The sequence below is a fragment of the Sciurus carolinensis genome, chromosome 2 (genome assembly GCF_902686445.1).
Source record: "Sciurus carolinensis chromosome 2, mSciCar1.2, whole genome shotgun sequence".
In the NCBI taxonomy this organism is placed as follows: domain Eukaryota; kingdom Metazoa; phylum Chordata; class Mammalia; order Rodentia; family Sciuridae; genus Sciurus; species Sciurus carolinensis.
This window is the reverse complement of record NC_062214.1, coordinates 41,420,514-41,438,771: the sequence shown is the minus strand read 5'-3', so window position 1 is coordinate 41,438,771 and position 18,258 is coordinate 41,420,514. Positions and strand designations below refer to the sequence as shown.

Here is an 18,258-nt window from a genome sequence, read left to right as displayed (position 1 = left end):
AAAATCCCAGTTCTTCAGGGAACCCCTGCAGATCAATTAGTGCAGTGGTGAATCATTAGAATCTATTAGATGGTTAAACATACTCCTGAATCCCTATGCTGGAGAGTTCTATTTGTTATGTCTGGGTTGGATCTGTCCAAATGATTCTGTCTATTGGTCATCAGGCCTAGGGCATCATGGATCTGGCCCAGTTGTCTTAAGTACATCTGTGTTCTTTAGTTTTGGGCCAGCATCCCTTGTATGTACAGCTCCCTAAGTGTTCTCCTTGCTCTGTTCTCTTCCCTTTAGAGTCTATGCAGAGCAGTTAGAGTGGTATTTAAAAAACATAAAAGTGATTTTTGCTGTTTTTCTATACACAAAGCCTTCCTGTGCTGTGGCTTCCTATCACTTTTCAGTTCCAAAGTCTTAGCCATTTTAGCTAAAGTGTGGAAGATCTGACATGATTGACTTCTGCCTCAAGGCTTTTCTAATCTCTTCTATTTTGCCTTCCTTTTCTTCTGTGATCACCATGGTCCTTATCCTTTCCCCAAAGCCTCTGGCTGGCTCCTGCCATTCTCTTTACCTGGAATGCCCTTCACCTGGCTCTTGGCTTCTCTTGATTCAAGTCTTCACTTACACATCACCCCCTTTCAGAGTTCTTTTCTGGCAGCTTCTCTCCCTCTGCCTGTCAGTCCTATTCCAAGGCGCCCGTTCTTATATCTTTGTAGTACTTACCATTATCTAAAATGACATTGCATTATTGGTTTTTATTATTATTATTTTCCTGAACTTCTCACCAAGATACAGCGTACATGAGAGCTGATCCTTTGTACTGTTTGGCACTTTATCCCTATACCAAGAGTATTATCTGCCTTGTGAAGGCACCCAGTAAATATTTGTGAATGAATGAATATATAAATCTCTCTATATAGTGTTCCAGATAAGGAATTGTCTAGCCTCCGACTAAATCTCTTCGGTGATGATTCTGCACATCTCAAGGCAACACATTTTACATTGAGACAATTCTGATTGTTAGGCTATTCTTCCTTCAAAAAAAAAAAAGTCATCTGCCTCCCTGCTCAGTAGCCCCTACTTGACATATTTCACTGGGGAGTTGCTGATGCTGCCTCATGTGTTTTTTTTTTTTTTTTTTAAGTATATACTATTTTTATTTGTCAATTTAAAAAATAAACAGTGCTGACTTTGGAAGCACGTGTATTAAATTGGAATGGCACAGAGAAGATCAGCATGGTCCCCATGCAAGGACTACTTGCAAATTTGTGAATGTTTCATATTTTAATAATAATGATGATGAAATAAAATGTCTAGTCCCATTATGATAAGAGGTAAAGATGGCTAGCTGCCTGTAGAGGACGTCTTTTGGTTAGTTATAAGCTAATTGTTCCCAGAAACTTGTATTCCAATTAGGGCAGATGACTGCCCAAGTTTGAGTGGAGTCCAAGCTTTTGTGGTGTTTTTAAGAGGAGTTGGTATGGTGGGTGCTGTTTTTGCTGCCCAGATTCTCTTTTTTGAGGTTTTATTACCCAGCTTCTGCAGTGATGCTGGCATAACTTTCTGCTGTCTGCCCCTTAGGGATGGTCTGGGCAGTGGTGTGCCTTTCTCTAGGCAGTGCATAGTCCCTGACTGCTCAGTGTGGGGGGACAAAGAACAGCCATGTTGTCCCCACCTGTGGCAACTCTGAAGAGCTCTTTCCCTGCAGAACTGTCCATTGAGTTGGCTGAAGCTGTCCTTGGGTTGGTGCCCAGCTTCACTTCTCCCTCTGCCCTACCACCTTCTGTCTCCACCTTTTCCCAGGTGTTTATTCCAAGGGCACACCTTAATGAATATTTTGCATGCCAGACTCTCAGATTGACTGGTTTTTTTTTTGTTTTTTTTGATCCCTACCTGTAACCGGTACCTGCTGACTCTGTCTAATCTTTTAGGTTTATGACACTCTCCCTAGGCTGGTTAAGGTGAGCAAAATTTTTGCTCACCTTATTAGCTCCCTTCTGCTCTGGCAGGGGCCAGCTGAGGATTTCATTCAGCAAGAGGCTTATAGTGTATGTGAGGCTGTGGCAGCACTGTTGGCCTGGGTTCATCCATGGTGGCAGCCTGAAGGCAGTGGAGTGGAGGCAGTGCCAATTTCTCACCAACTGCCACCCAAGGTTGGTATTTAGGATGTAGCTTCTGGTGCTCCTGACCTAGCTGACCCCTATGTGGTGTGGTGAGGCCTAGTCTGAGAAACTGAAATGAAGTCAGGGTGATTGCCTGAAAAACCCACTCCAGGATTTTTTTTCAGTATACTTTCCCTTGGGTTTTTCTTCAAGGTGTTTATGATTTCATGGAGTGCTACTAAGAGTAGTCAACAGCCTCTGGCTGTGCTCTGACTTCTCTTGATGTTCTTTTTTTTCAAGTGCTCAGGATCAACCAGAAAGGACAAGACATGGCATAGGAAGAGATGGTTTTAGGGAATATAGTGGTTCTCCCTGAGTTTGATGCCAGACTTTGAGATAGAGGTGACACCTGTTTCTGGAACCTCCAATACTACATGTTATTGAGGTGTCACTCATCTGCAGTTTGGGCTTGGGTAGGGGGTGAATACATGTGCATCTAACTGCAGAAGATCTTGATGAGTACAAAGACTTTGAGAGGTGGTGGTGATGTCTGAGTTAGTAGGCAAAAATGAAGTGTAAGTGTGTCTCATGCATTATTTAGACTTACACAAAGAAATTATTTGTTGATTATATGAAATTTAGTTTAATTGGGCATTCTGTGTTTCATCTGGAACTCTTAAAAAAAATAGAAAAAGAAGTGTCATAGAGTAGACCTGAGAAACTGAGTCATTTGTTGAGCCTAAGGGATCAGAATTGCTCTCTGAGAAGAGGGGTCGGGAATGATTTTGAATCTTGGGCATCATTTTGTCTGGTGGGAATGCAGAGTGATGGAGAAGGGCAGGGGCAGGGCTTGGCAGTGCCAGAGGATGACCAAGGGCATGGATGGATGTGGAAGTGCAAGGCCACAGTGGTCTTGTCCTCTGTAGGGCTGGACTGTCAGGAGAGGAGGTGAATCTCCCATGGACTTGTCCTAGAGCTTGAGGAGCTGTCGTGTTTTATCTTTAATTGACTAATTTTAATTATAAAACACTATCAAGTCATGCTAAAATAATTCTAACACTGAAATGTTTATTTTCTTATACCCAGAGGTCCCTGCTTCCTCTGTCTCTCCAGAGGTTACCACTGCAAATGACTTCCATTTATCCTTTCAGAAATGTTTTGTTTGTCTAGAGTCATAGATATTACATCCTTTTGACTTTGTTTATACTTTTATTGAACTGCAAACTTGATCACCATTGGCATGCTGTTTTGCTGCTTCATCTTTTTCCTATTTATGGTGTTACTTGGGCTGCTTTCCATATAGTTACAAGTGGAGCTCTTGATTTTAAAATAGTTTTTTTAATTTTATTATTGATATTGAGTGTCTTGCCACCAAGATGGAGGCAGTTAAATATTGGGTTCATATTATCTTAACTTTTAAGGTGAGTGGGAGAATCCTGGTTTGTTTCAGAACTTGTGGGGAAGTAAGCTAATGACTCTCTTTGGAGAGCCACCATCACCAGTTTAGCTGTGCATCACAGAGTGACCAAAAACCATTAGCTGAATGAGTGAATCAATTTGAATTGCTGAATAATTCAAAAACATTTTTGAAATATTTAGATTAACACAGTGGTTTTTTTTTCCTAATAAGCATTTTCCTACTCACATAGCTGAGAGGTGACATAATTAATCTCTTTCCCTGATTGGATATTTTAAATCTTTTCCTTTCCTTTCCTCCCCTAAACCCTCCAATATTGATCTATAACTCTGTATCCTTCCTCCAGCTGGCTCATTTGTAACATCTTATGATCTAGTTTCCAGACCTTTCACATAAATTACTTATTTATATGAAAGGACCATAATTGACTTTTCGGTTGAGAAACCCAATTCACCAAAGTGACCAGGGAGAGACATAGTTCATTTTGCTCTATTATTAAGTCAATGTTCAAATAATATTTTAAGATTATTTATTTTCCTCAATATAAGAAAAATGTCAAGATTTATTTCCCATGTTACTTAAATGTCAGAGGAAATTGACCTGAGTCCAGGAAACTCTCAGAGCCTGGTATTCTACAGTTCTCTGCTGAAGGATTAAAAGTCATCGCTCTCAGGGCTGGTTGTGAGCATTGTCCTTGTGCTGTGGACTTAGGTGTGGATGAGAAGGAATCTGGGTCCTTGTTTCTCTGGATGAATTGGAGAGGTGATATCATTAAAGATGAAAGAAATCCTAGTGAGTGGGATGAGGTAGGTAGGCAGTAGTAAGTGGGGTGTTTCTGAAGGTTTATCAGGAGGAGGCGAGTCAGGATGAGCCTGAGGCAGCAAGCCTTTCATGAGAATGTGGGTAGAAAGATATCATGTGTGGGAAGGCAAGAATCAAGAATGGGAGGGGCCAGTAGGGAGATCCCTGTAGTAGAGGATGGGTATTTCTGAGTAGCCTGGGGCCATTCATTTAATAATTCAGTCAGTCAATCCAGCACATGCAGAAACCAATTTATGACCATGTCAGTGTTGCAGGCGCTGTGCCAGGGGTTAGGGTGTGATAACACACAGGCAGAGAGTCCTTGTTTTTAGGTCCAGGGGTGAGATGAGCAGAAGGGCCATCTAACAAAGGATAAGGCAGAGTACTTGGTGAAGACTCTCCAGAGTGTGGGAAGTCTGAACCCAGCTCAGAGGGATGGCAGGGAGTTGGCCAGAGAAAGGGGGTGAGGCAGGATATAGTGTTGAAAAGCAGTATGAGTTAGGGTCTGATCATGAGAGTTGGCTTTAGCCTGTAGTCTCTGAGAAGTCCTTGATGGACTCTAAAGCAGGTGCTTCATGGTGAGATGTATTTTGGAAGGCTCCCTCTAGCAGCAGAGAATGGAGTGTAGATGGGAGGGGACAAGGCTGGAGACAGACTAGAAAGTGGTGACCTGGCTGGAACGGTGGCTGCAGAATGGGGAGATGTGACCAAGGTCAGTAGGTGTTAGTTTGGACAAGACTAGGAATCTGAATGTTGAATAGGGGAGAAAAGATAAGACTGATGGAGCATCACATGGATCTGGAAGTCACCCTGACACTTAGAGGCCCTGGGGGAGAAGAGAAGGTCACAAACAGAAGCCCATGTGCGTTCTCATTCTTCTCTCCATTCTTTTCTTCTCTATAGGTAGCCTTTTGAAAAATACTTAGGTCATTCTTTTTATTTTTATGCGTTGTTCACTGTCATGATTGAGTGGCTGCCTGGGAGCTGCAACTCACTGCTGCTGCTCAGCATTGCTGGTGGTCTGGGCCACTTATTGCTAGCCTAGGAAAGGGCAGAAATTAACAATGCAAAGTACATTTCCATTGGAAGTGTATTGCTTTCACACCATGTGTAGTCCAACATGGAAAATCAAGCCATCAAAAACCAGGGGCCATCCATGTGTTTTCTCCATCTTTCCTTCTCATAGCCATGTATCCTGGCCACTGCACCATGTCAGGGTGTTGACATCGTCCTCATTCCTTTTTCAGTGGCATAATACTCCACTGTGTAGATATATGGTCATTTATTCTAGAGAATTGTAATTGTAGCAATTACCTCACTTCCTGTTCTGCTGCTGTCTAAAAAATGTAATTTTAAAGAATGTAAAAAGATGGTGAGAGGAAGAGTCAGTACTGGTTGTAACTATTGCAGTTTTTGTCTTAGTTTTCATCCTGGGTGGAGGGATAAAGTATCTTTTTCTTTGTATCCTGTTTGGTAGGGCTATTTTTTTTTTCATGCGACTCTGTGCTTCACAGTTTCTGTCATTTCATTTACTCTATTTTTTAAAAAAATCATCGCAGATATTCTTATGGATTTTGATAACACATTGATAGTCATAGTTCTTGATGGTAGCATCTCTTTTGTGTGTTTTCATGTCTGTCTGGCAGTATTAATAAGGATTTGCTATCAGGGATTGTTTTTTAAGCAAAGTTAATAAAATAATTTTAAAAAAATAACCTTTTCTTATTTGCGTTGCAGGGAAAAGGACTTGGAGGCCAAGTTCATTATTCAAATGGAGAAAAGCAAAACAACAATCACAAACTTGAAGGCAAGTAGTGACCTGGCCCTGCTTCAGTTCTAGAAGGCCCATGTTGACACTGCTATGGGGCAACATGCCTGTCACTTCCACATCCTCCTTTCTCGGGTTAGGTGGCCACATCAGCATGCTCTAGACTGGGGCTTGGCCCTGAAGCAGAAGAGCTGATGCCTATTTCTTCTCCCATGTCCTGTTTCATTTGATCTGGAAGATCAGTGCGCTGATCCAACTCCTGAGTGTGGAGCAGGGCCAGGCCTTTTCATCCTGAGAACTTGTAGTGGAGTCATAGACTGTGAAGCATTGAAGAAGTTTAACCCTTAGATTTGTTTCCATTTTTAATGAAGATTATCATGTTTTGTAATCCTTGAAGAAAAACTGGTACTATTATTCAAAACTAGGGAGATGAAAGATTGGAAAACAATATTTGCATTTCTTTCTAGAAAAAAGCAAATAGAAAAATCCTCAGTTTTCCCAAATGATGATTTCTTTCTTTTGCCCTTAAAATATGCTATTTGTTTCTTTGATCATTTGTCAAGGACCTGGAGTGCACTTTACTCAGGGTGGGAGCAAGGGTGTAGAGTTAATAATAAGGAAATAATGTGCTTTATAGATTTTGATAACACATTATTAGTCATAGTTCTTGATAGTAGTTTCCATAGTAGTAAGGAAATAATGTGCTTTTTTTGTCATTAACACATAGGTTTGGGTTTCTGAGTTCTGCTGCTCTGTAGCCAAGTACAGATCAGTCTCCAGGTCATGTCTGAGGGATGGATTTCTATTAATTTGTGGCCCAAGGAACTGGGCACTATGAGATCCACTTTCAGAGTTGTGCAACTTGATCTCCAGTAATGGAAGCTGGGGTGCTCTGTCTTCCAGTCAGGCAGTGCTCTGGAAAACTGATAGGCCTCCTTTGGGCTTTGTGTCCCTTTGCCCTAGGCATTCTCCATTGGAATGTCTTTCTTTTTTCACTTAGCACAATTCTCAAGTATCCTGGCCCTTTCTAGCCCTACACTAGCCTTCCCTCTCTTGGTCTCCTTCATCTTCTCAGCTTTCTACCCATCATTACTCATCCACTCCCTGCCATTAGGTACCTTTACTTACTTTGCTTATGTTCATGTTCACAGTGTTCCTGGCCTTGGGTGCGCCTCCTTTCTTTTTGCATTGTGGAATCTGTTTACCTTGATTATCCATTGCTTTTTGTGTTTTGAAAACATTTCTTCCTTCAAAGTTTGAATAACCAAAATGAATGCCTGGATTTTTAATGTTTTATTATGTTGTTATTTTAATTGTTAGATTTTTAGAAATTTATTTTTGTTAGTGTTTTAATGCTTGTCTCTTTGTAATATGTGAATCAAGTTGAAAGTATAGTGCTTGGCGAAGCTATTTAGAATATGTCCAATGAACTATGTGAGCCTTTTGGGGTATATGAAGATTTTTATTATTTATTTATGTATTTTTTTTTTTTTATTATTTATTTATTTTTTTTTTACGTTTACATAGGGTAATGATGTTTATTATATTTTTCCCCTCCCCCCCACCCCTCCCACCCCTCCCACCCCTCCCACCCCTCCTTTCCCTCCACACAGTCCTTCTTTCCTTCATTCTTACTGCTCTCCTTAGCCTAACTCTAAACCTAACCCTAAACCTAATGCTAGCCCGTCCCACCCCCCATTATATGTCCTCATCCGCTTATCAGCGAGATCATTCGTCCTTTAGTTTTTTGAGATTGGCTTATCTCACTTAGCATGATATTCTCCAATTTCGACCATTTGCCTACAAATGCCATAATTTTATCATTCTTCATTGCAGAGTAATATTCCATTGTATAAATATGCCACAGTTTCTTTATCCATTCATCAACTGAAGGGCATCTAGGTTGGTTCCACAATCTGGCTATGGTGAATTGAGCAGCAATGAACATTGATGTGGCTGTATCTCTGTAGTATGCTGATTTTAAGTCCTTTGGGTATAGGCCAAGGAGTGGGATAGCTGGGTCAAATGGTGTTTCCATTGCAAGCTTTCTGAGGAATCTCCACACTGCTTTCCAGAGTGGTTGCACTAATTTGCAACCCCACCAGCAATGTATGAGTGTTCCTTTTTCACCACATCCTCGCCAACACCTATTGTTGCTTGTATTCTTGATAATCGCCATTCTAATTGGGGTGAGATGAAATCTTAGGGTAGTTTTGATTTGCATTTCCCTTATTACTAGGGATGTTGAACATTTTTTCATATATCTGGTGATTACTTGTACATCTTCTTCTGTGAAGTGTCTGTTCATTTCCTTAGCCCATTTGTTGATTGGATTATTTGTATTCTTCGTGTAGAGTTTTTTGAGTTCTTTATAGATTCTGGAAATTAGCGCTCTATCTGAGGTATGGTTGGCAAAGATATTCTCCCACTCTGTAGGCTCTCTCTTCACATTTCTGATAGTTTCCTTTGCTGAGAGAAAGCTTTTTAGTTTGAATCTATCCCAGTTGTTTATTCTTGCTTTTATTTCTTGTGCTATGGGAGTCCTGTTAAGGAAATCTGATCCTGAGCCAACAAGTTGAAGATTTGGACCTACTTTTTCTTCTATAAGATGCAGGGTCTCTGGTCTGATTCCGAGGTCCTTGATCCATTTTGAGTTGAGTTTTGTGTAGGGTGAGAGATAGGGGTTTAGTTTCATTCTATTGCATATAGTTTTCCAGTTTTCCCAGCACCATTTGTTGAAGAGGCTATCTTTTCTCCATTGCATATTGTTGGAACCTTTGTCTAGTATGAGAAAATTGTATTTATTTGGGTTTGTGTCCATGTCCTCTATTCTGTACCATTGATCTACCTGTCTATTTTGGTACCAATACCATGCCGTTTTTGTTACTATTGCTTTGTAGTAGAGTTGAAGATCTGGTATTGCAATACCCCCTGCTTTGCTCTTGCTACTGAGGATTGCTTTAGCTATTCTAGGTTTTTTATTCTTCCAGATGAATTTCATAATTGCTTGCTCTATTTCTGCGAGGTACATCATTGGGATTTTAATTGGAATTGCATTGAATCTGTATAGAACTTTAGGTAGTATAGCCATTTTGACGATATTAATTCTGCCTATCCAGGAACATGGGAGATCTTTCCATCTTCTAAGGTTTTCTTGAATTTCTTTCTTTAGTGTTCTGTAGTTCTCATTGTAGAGGTCTTTCACAACAGACACGAGTGAAATACAAAACATAATTAGAAGCTATTTCGAAAATCTATACTCCAACAAAACAGAAAACCTTGAAGACATCAACAAATTTCTAGAGACATATGAACTACCTAGACTGAACGAGGAGGACATACACAACTTAAATAAACCAATTTCAAGCAATGAAATAGAAGAGGTCATCAAAAGCCTACCAACAAAGAAAAGTCCAGGACCAGATGGGTTCTCAGCCGAGTTCTACAAAACCTTTAAAGAAGAGCTCATTCCAATACTCCTCAAACTATTTCATGAAATAGAAGAGGAGGGAACCCTACCAAACTCGTTCTATGAAGCCAATATCACCCTGATACCTAAACCAGACAGAGACACATCAAGGAAAGAAAATTTCAGACCAATATCCTTAATGAACATCGATGCAAAAATTCTCAACAAAATTTTAGCAAATCGCATACAAATATATATTAAAAAGATAGTGCACCACGATCAAGTGGGTTTTATCCCAGGGATGCAAGGTTGGTTCAACATTCGGAAATCAATAAATGTCATTCACCATATCAACAGACTTAAAGTTAAGAATCACATGATTATTTCAATAGATGCAGAAAAAGCATTTGATAAAATACAGCATCCCTTCATGCTCAAAACTCTAGAAAAAATTGGGGTAATGGGAACATTCCTAAACATTATAAAGGCCATCTACGCTAAGCCCATGGCTAATATCATTCTAAATGGTGAAAAACTGAAAGCGTTCCCCCTAAAAACTGGAACAAGGCAGGGATGCCCTCTTTCACCGCTTCTATTCAACATCGTCCTTGAGACTCTAGCCAGAGCAATCAGACAAACCAAAGAAATTAAAGGGATACGAATAGGAAAAGAAGAACTCAAACTATCCCTGTTCGCTGATGACATGATTATATATTTAGAGGAACCTGGAAATTCCACCAGAAAACTTTTAGAACTCATAAGTGAATTCAGCAAAGTAGCAGGTTACAAGATCAATGCTCATAAATCCAATGCATTTTTATACATAAGTGATGAATCTTCAGAAAGAGAAATTAGGAAAACTACCCCATTCACAATAGCATCGAAAAAAATAAAATACTTGGGAATCAATCTATTTATGTATTTTATTAGAGTTTTATGGTTATACATAGTAGTTGGGTTTATCTCAGTAAACTCATTTCATGCATGGAAATTGATTTCAGTTCATGATCCCCCCTTTTCCCTCCCATCCTTTTCCCTCCCCTGAAGATTTTTAAATACAACTTTTGGGCTTAATTTAATTATACAGCATGGTAGACAAGAGATATGCAAACATCTGTATTAAACTCACAGCATGATGTGTCCTAGGAGAGGTTTGCTTTTCAGAGGTGAGAGAAATTATTTCTGGGTAGAGCACATTAAGAAAGCTTCATGGAAGGGGAGACATCTGACCTGGAGTTTTCAAGGAGCCACCAAACTGCACAACTCTAACTCTACCAGTCCCATCATAGTCTGTGTGATTAACATTCCTTGGGCTTGTGCAAAGCCCATCTCTGATGAAGGGAACAGTAAAAATCATTGAAAATGGAAAAACATAGTCTGACTAGAGCATTGGGTTCATGAAAGTTAATCATAATAAAAAAGACAAGAATAATAACTGTGGGTCATACCACAGAGAACTTGGATCATGGGTGGGGGAGTTGAGGTTGTATTTATTCATTGTTTTAGGGAGGCCAGAAGTAATTAAATGCTTCTTAGGGTATAAATTTGAAAAGATGATCATTTTATATATTTTTAGAAACAGATTTATTTTTTTCTTCTTGATTTGGGTCACTTGTCAAATGATGTACTCTTATGGTTTCATTATTGTTCTTCTTCTTCTTATTATTATTATTATCATCATCATTATGTTCTTTTCTAGATACCAGAAGGAGGGACTGGGGACTCAGGAAGAGAACGGATCAAGACCTTCACCTATGACTTTTCTTTTTATTCTGCTGATACAAAGAGTCCAGATTATGTTTCACAAGAAATGGTATGATGTGATATTTCAAGATATTTATTTTAAAAAAAATTTTTCAAATTGAGAAAACACGCCTTCCCTAAAACACTTTAAGAGTTCTTTTTATTTGGTGGTTCTGGGGATGGAACCCAGGGCTTCCACATGCCAGGAAAGCCCTATACTACTTAGGTACATCCCCAGCCTTTTTTATTTTATGTGGAAACAAGGTCTCACTAAGTTGCCCAGGTTGACCTCCAACTTGTGATTTCTTGCCTCAGACTCCTCAGTAGCTGGGGTTACAGGTATGTGCTCACCATGCCTGAAAAATACCTTGCTAGTTTTTTTTCCCCTCTGAATATAATTTATATAAAATTAGCCTTTGCTAGCTTAGATTTTTTTTATTGTTTCATGGGACCATTAATTTAAGCCTGAGAAGAATTCAGTCGTCAAAAGATTGAATTTTGTTTCACCTTTGAGCATGATGTTCATAACTTTTAATTGGCTTCAAAACTTGGATATGGTTTTTAAGGAGGGCTAAGCATTTTAGGAGGGACATTTGTATGTTTAAATCCAGCAAATAAGTCACTTAGTTTTGAGTCCTACTATGATATAGAGTTTTAGGAAATAAATTTCAAACCACTGCTTGTGTCATAGGCCAGAAAGAATGTTTCATCTAGAATCTTTCTAGAACCTAAAATGATACTGGAATTCCTCCAAAAAACCTGCCCTGTAGAAGGGTGAAAATGTAGATGTGGAGTGGGTAGATAAGAACAGACACAAGTGGGCTACCTAGAGACCATCAAGATACTGACAGTGCCATTTCGGGTCAGCAGAAGAACAAGTATATTTCCCTGAGTGGGGAAAAACTGGGTGTTTGAGTAGACTGGGGAAGTACTAGCATAGGTGGAATAACATGGGCTTCATTCCTGGCTTATCAATAGCTTCTTCAGGCAGATTGCTTCAGATCTCCATGTGTTAAGACCTGCTTGCCTGGGTTGTAACCCATGCATCTTGAAAAGTAAGACATGAAAAAAGTACTGTTCCTTATAGGTTGAAGTGTGTCCTTGCACCAGTATTGGAGGTATTGCCTGGGAGCATGGTGAAAATGTGGAATGTTAGGACCTATTCCAGACCTACTAAATCAGAATTTGTATTTTTTTATTTTTTAAATTTTTTTAGTGAGGTTCTCAGTGATTTGCATGCACCTTAACATTTGACAAATGTAATTGGTTTAGAGGTGGTTTGTGGAGATTTGGTTTTCTGAGGCAAGGTAAGGGTTGAAGTTGGAGGACTGGATGCAGAATCAAACATCAGGGCAAAACAGAAGGGACAAGAGTGATGGGACTAGGAACTGTTAGAGAGAAAGGAGAGGCCTGGTGTGAAAGAGGTTTGGAAAAGAAAAGAGGAACTGATGTTGCTTGAGTTTGCATTGGTGTCAGACGCTCAGGTGTCATGCGTGCTATCTTGTTTAATCATTTTTAGAACCAAATGAGATAAATTTTAACTCCAGGGAGACTTGAGTAATTTGCTCAAGTTCATAGATTTAATTCACTTTGAATAGTAGGAAAGTTGAGAATCTGGAGCTTATGTTCAGGGTGTGGAGAAGCCACTGGGAAACTCTTAAGGGTATGGAAGGAATGGGGTGGCATGTTCTAGATGACAAATTGATAGGGCAGTCTGTTGGCTACATAAATGAGAGTGGAGAAGTGAGAGAAAATGACGTTGGTGTCAACGTGACTGACAGTCATTGTTGGTAGATAGGAGTGTGGTGAATCTGATGTCAAGGTGACTTGACTGTCAGTGTTGGTAGATAGGAGTCTGGAGAGAAATAGAATGTTGTAGATATTGAAATCTAGACTTAGGCTTTAATGTAGGAATGGGAATAAAGTGGCAGGTACAAGGGAATTTGTTAATGGAAAAGCCAGTTTAATGTGGTGATCTCTAGAATCTCAACACAGTTTGAATGAAGAGCCTCAAAGGCTCCTTTTTTTAACTTGTTAATTGAGCTGCTAAATTTTTCCCATTTATCTTGAATTTGAAGTTTTAGAGACAGAGGGTTGTGCTGAGGGAAAACTTAGGAATGGAAAAGTAGAATATTGTGTGACGCAGGACCTGGCATAGTAGGTAAATATTTGCTGACCCAGTGAACTGGTTTTCAGATGGTTGTTAATGTATGGGAACAGATGACATTAATAAGAGTTAAGAACAGGGAAGCAAGTATAAGGTTAACTCTTGTGGAGGCTAAAAATAAATGCCTAGAGTTTAAAAAGAGTTCTAGATTGTGAAAATCTTTCAACAGATAAGGATAACTTCAATGCTTTAGGTACATGTGCAGTGTGTCTTTCCAGCTACTTCAGGGTCTTTAACTCTATGTGAGTAACCTGAGATTATTGCATTCAGTTACAAAACAAAGAAAGCTTTGGGGGTACATTTGTTAAAACATTGTCTAGTAGAACCATGTGTAAATAAGCCAATATAGATCCAGGAAGAGATCTCTTTTTAAAATACTCTGTTAAAGAGATTGTCCCTAATTCCTAACACTTGTTGTGTTAAAAAGGGCTTTGGTTTTAAATATTGACTAAAGTTTTCATGCTGACATCTTAGCCACAGGATGCAAGCTGTCCCTGCTATGATCAGGGAAGGATACAAACTAGCATGATACTCACTTGCTCTCTCTTTAATCAGTTGAATGTGAAAGTGTATTGTGAAAACGTATCATGCCTATTGCCAGAGTTCAAGTCAAGTTTCTCTTGATGTTAAATGAATGCTGGGTAAGATGACCATTGACATTAAAGAAATACCACATAAGGGGACCATTATTTTACAATTAGAAAAAAAAATGAGCAATTAAAATCCACAGTCATGTAAATTAAAAACATTAATAAGACATTAAATAAAGTCTGATTTTCTTAATGGTTCTTCAAAACTCCAAAGTGAGGCTTTGATCTCACACAACCTGTTCCTTAATTCAACCCTGGAGAAACATGAAACCTAAAGATCTCCTAGGGGACTAGCATGATGGGAGAGTCTTTGTTTTAGCAGCGCCCTCTTGTGGATGATTCTTCTCCAGCAAGACCCTGTTGGATTACTCTGGAAATCAGCTGTAAAGTCTAGTCTGTGCTTCTATAAGCAGCTAGGCAGATTGGAGGTTACCAGGCCAGGTGAGGGACTTTGGCGGAGTTTGGTTGCCAGTGGAATGCTCAGTCTCTTAAAGCTGACTTCCCCTTCCCATCTGTAGCAGATTTTATTTTATTTTATTTTTTTTAATTTATTTATTTATTTTTTTTTACGTTTACATAGGGTAATGATGTTTATTATATTTTTCCCCCCCCCCCCCCACCCCTCCCACCCCTCCCACCCCTCTTTTCCCTCTACACAGTCCTTCTTTCCTTCATTCTTACTGCTCTCCTTAGCCTAACTCTAAACCTAACCCTAAACCTAATGCTAGCCCCTCCCACCCCCCATTATATGTCCTCATCCGCTTATCAGCGAGATCATTCGTCCTTTAGTTTTTTGAGATTGGCTTATCTCACTTAGCATGATATTCTCCAATTTCGACCATTTGCCTACAAATGCCATAATTTTATCATTCTTCATTGCGGAGTAATATTCCATTGTATAAATATGCCACAGTTTCTTTATCCATTCATCAACTGAAGGACATCTAGGTTGGTTCCACAATCTGGCTATGGTGAATTGAGCAGCAATGAACATTGATGTGGCTGTATCTCTGTAGTATGCTGATTTTAAGTCCTTTGGGTATAGGCCAAGGAGTGGGATAGCTGGGTCAAATGGTGTTTCCATTGCAAGCTTTCTGAGGAATCTCCACACTGCTTTCCAGAGTGGTTGCACTAATTTGCAACCCCACCAGCAATGTATGAGTGTTCCTTTTTCACCACATCCTCGCCAACACCTATTGTTGCTTGTATTCTTGATAATCGCCATTCTAATTGGGGTGAGATGAAATCTTAGGGTAGTTTTGATTTGCATTTCCCTTATTACTAGGGATGTTGAACATTTTTTCATATATCTGGTGATTACTTGTACATCTTCTTCTGTGAAGTGTCTGTTCATTTCCTTAGCCCATTTGTTGATTGGATTATTTGTATTCTTCGTGTAGAGTTTTTTGAGTTCTTTATAGATTCTGGAAATTAGCGCTCTATCTGAGGTATGGTTGGCAAAGATATTCTCCCACTCTGTAGGCTCTCTCTTCACATTTCTGATAGTTTCCTTTGCTGAGAGAAAGCTTTTTAGTTTGAATCTATCCCAGTTGTTTATTCTTGCTTTTATTTCTTGTGCTATGGGAGTCCTGTTAAGGAAATCTGATCCTGAGCCAACAAGTTGAAGATTTGGACCTACTTTTTCTTCTATAAGATGCAGGGTCTCTGGTCTGATTCCGAGGTCCTTGATCCATTTTGAGTTGAGTTTTGTGTAGGGTGAGAGATAGGGGTTTAGTTTCATTCTATTGCATATAGTTTTCCAGTTTTCCCAGCACCATTTGTTGAAGAGGCTATCTTTTCTCCATTGCATATTGTTGGAACCTTTGTCTAGTATGAGAAAATTGTATTTATTTGGGTTTGTGTCCATGTCCTCTATTCTGTACCATTGATCTACCTGTCTATTTTGGTACCAATACCATGCCGTTTTTGTTACTGTTGCTTTGTAGTAGAGTTGAAGATCTGGTATTGCAATACCCCCTGCTTCGCTCTTGCTACTGAGGATTGCTTTAGCTATTCTAGGTTTTTTATTCTTCCAGATGAATTTCATAATTGCTTGCTCTATTTCTGCGAGGTACATCATTGGGATTTTAATTGGAATTGCATTGAATCTGTATAGAACTTTAGGTAGTATAGCCATTTTGATGATATTAATTCTGCCTATCCAGGAACATGGGAGATCTTTCCATCTTCTAAGGTTTTCTTGAATTTCTTTCTTTAGTGTTCTGTAGTTCTCATTGTAGAGGTCTTTCACCTCTTTTGTGAGATTGATTCCCAAGTATTTTATTTTTTTCGATGCTATTGTGAATGGAGTAGTTTTCCTAATTTCTCTTTCTGAAGATTCATCACTTATGTATAAAAATGCATTGGATTTATGAGCATTGATCTTGTAACCTGCTACTTTACTGAATTCACTTATGAGTTCTAAAAGTTTTCTGGTGGAATTTCCAGGTTCCTCTAAATATATAATCATGTCATCAGCGAACAGGGATAGTTTGAGTTCTTCTTTTCCTATTCGTATCCCTTTAATTTCTTTGGTTTGTCTGATTGCTCTGGCTAGAGTCTCAAGGACGATGTTGAATAGAAGCGGTGAAAGAGGGCATCCCTGCCTTGTTCCAGTTTTTAGGGGGAACGCTTTCAGTTTTTCACCATTTAGAATGATATTAGCCATGGGCTTAGCGTAGATGGCCTTTATAATGTTTAGGAATGTTCCCATTACCCCAATTTTTTCTAGTGTTTTGAGCATGAAGGGATGCTGTATTTTATCAAATGCTTTTTCTGCATCTATTGAAATAATCATGTGATTCTTAACTTTAAGTCTGTTGATATGGTGAATGACATTTATTGATTTCCGAATGTTGAACCAACCTTGCATCCCTGGGATAAAACCCACTTGATCGTGGTGCACTATCTTTTTAATATATATTTGTATGCGATTTGCTAAAATTTTGTTGAGAATTTTTGCATCGATGTTCATTAAGGATATTGGTCTGAAATTTTCTTTCCTTGATGTGTCTCTGTCTGGTTTAGGTATCAGGGTGATATTGGCTTCATAGAACGAGTTTGGTAGGGTTCCCTCCTCTTCTATTTCATGGAATAATTTGAGGAGTATTGGAATGAGCTCTTCTTTAAAGGTTTTATAGAACTCGGCTGAGAATCCATCTGGTCCTGGACTTTTCTTTGTTGGTAGGCTTTTGATGACCTCTTCTATTTCATTGCTTGAAATTGGTTTATTTAAGTTGTGTATGTCCTCCTCGTTCAGTTTAGGTAGTTCATATGTCTCTAGAAATTTGTTGATGTCTTCAAGGTTTTCTGTTTTGTTGGAGTATAGATTTTCGAAATAGCTTCTAATTATGTTTTGTATTTCACTCGTGTCTGTTGTGATGTTTCCTTGTTCATTCCGAATTTTAGTAATTTGAGTTTTCTCCCTCTTTCTCTTTGTTAGTGTGGCTAAGGGTTTATCAATTTTATTTATTTTTTCAAAGAACCAACTATTTATTTTATTAATTTTTCCGATTGTTTCTTTTGTTTCGATTTCGTTGATTTCGGCTCTGATTTTAACTATTTCCTGTCTTCTACTACTTTTGGTATTGGTCTGCTCTTCTTTTTCTAGTGCTTTGAGCTGTAGTGTTAACTCGTTTATTTGTTGATTTCTACTTCTTTTTTTGAATGCACCCCATGAAATAAATCTTCCTCTAAGTACTGCTTTCATAGTGTCCCAGAGATTTTGATATGATGTGTCTTTGTTCTCGTTTACTTCTAAGAATTTTTTTATTTCCCTCCTGATGTCTTCTGTTATCCATTCATCATATAATAGTGTATTATTTAGTCTCCAGGTATTGGAGAAGTTTCTGTTTTTTATTCTGTCATTTATTTCTAATTTCAATCCATTATGATCTGATAGAGTGCAAGGTAGTATCTCTATCTTCTTGTATTTACTAACAGTAGCTTTGTGGCATAAAATATGGTCTATTTTAGAGAAGGATCCATGTGCTGCTGAGAAGAAAGTGTATTCATTCTTTGTTGGATGGTATATTCTATATATGTCCGTTAAGTCTAAATTGCTGATTGTGTTGTTGAGATCTATAGTTTCTTTATTCAATTTTTGTTTGGACGTTCTATCCAGTGGTGAGAGAGGTGTGTTAAAATCGCCTAGTATTATTGTGTTGTGGTCTATTTGATTTCTGGAATTGAGAAGGATTTGTTTGACGTACGTGGATGAGCCAATGTTCAGGGCATAGATATTTATGATTGTTATGTCTTGCTGATTTAT

At 38.8% G+C, this 18,258-nt stretch overlaps 1 protein-coding gene and 1 non-coding gene across 5 annotated transcripts in view; both read left to right on the top strand.

Moving 5' to 3' along the window:
• Positions 1-18,258, top strand: part of Kif16b (kinesin family member 16B) — a 315,616-nt gene that overhangs the window by 26,133 nt on the left and 271,225 nt on the right. For all 4 annotated transcript variants that reach the window (XM_047540972.1, XM_047540973.1, XM_047540971.1 and 1 more), the window contains exons 2-3: positions 6,049-6,118; positions 11,188-11,301. In XM_047540972.1, the coding sequence (XP_047396928.1) occupies positions 6,049-6,118; positions 11,188-11,301 (184 nt within the window). The remainder of the gene's footprint in view (positions 1-6,048; positions 6,119-11,187; positions 11,302-18,258) is intronic.
• LOC124978409 (U6 spliceosomal RNA) lies at positions 1,174-1,278 on the top strand. Its single transcript, XR_007107435.1, has one exon. It is a non-coding gene; the product is annotated as a U6 spliceosomal RNA (small nuclear RNA).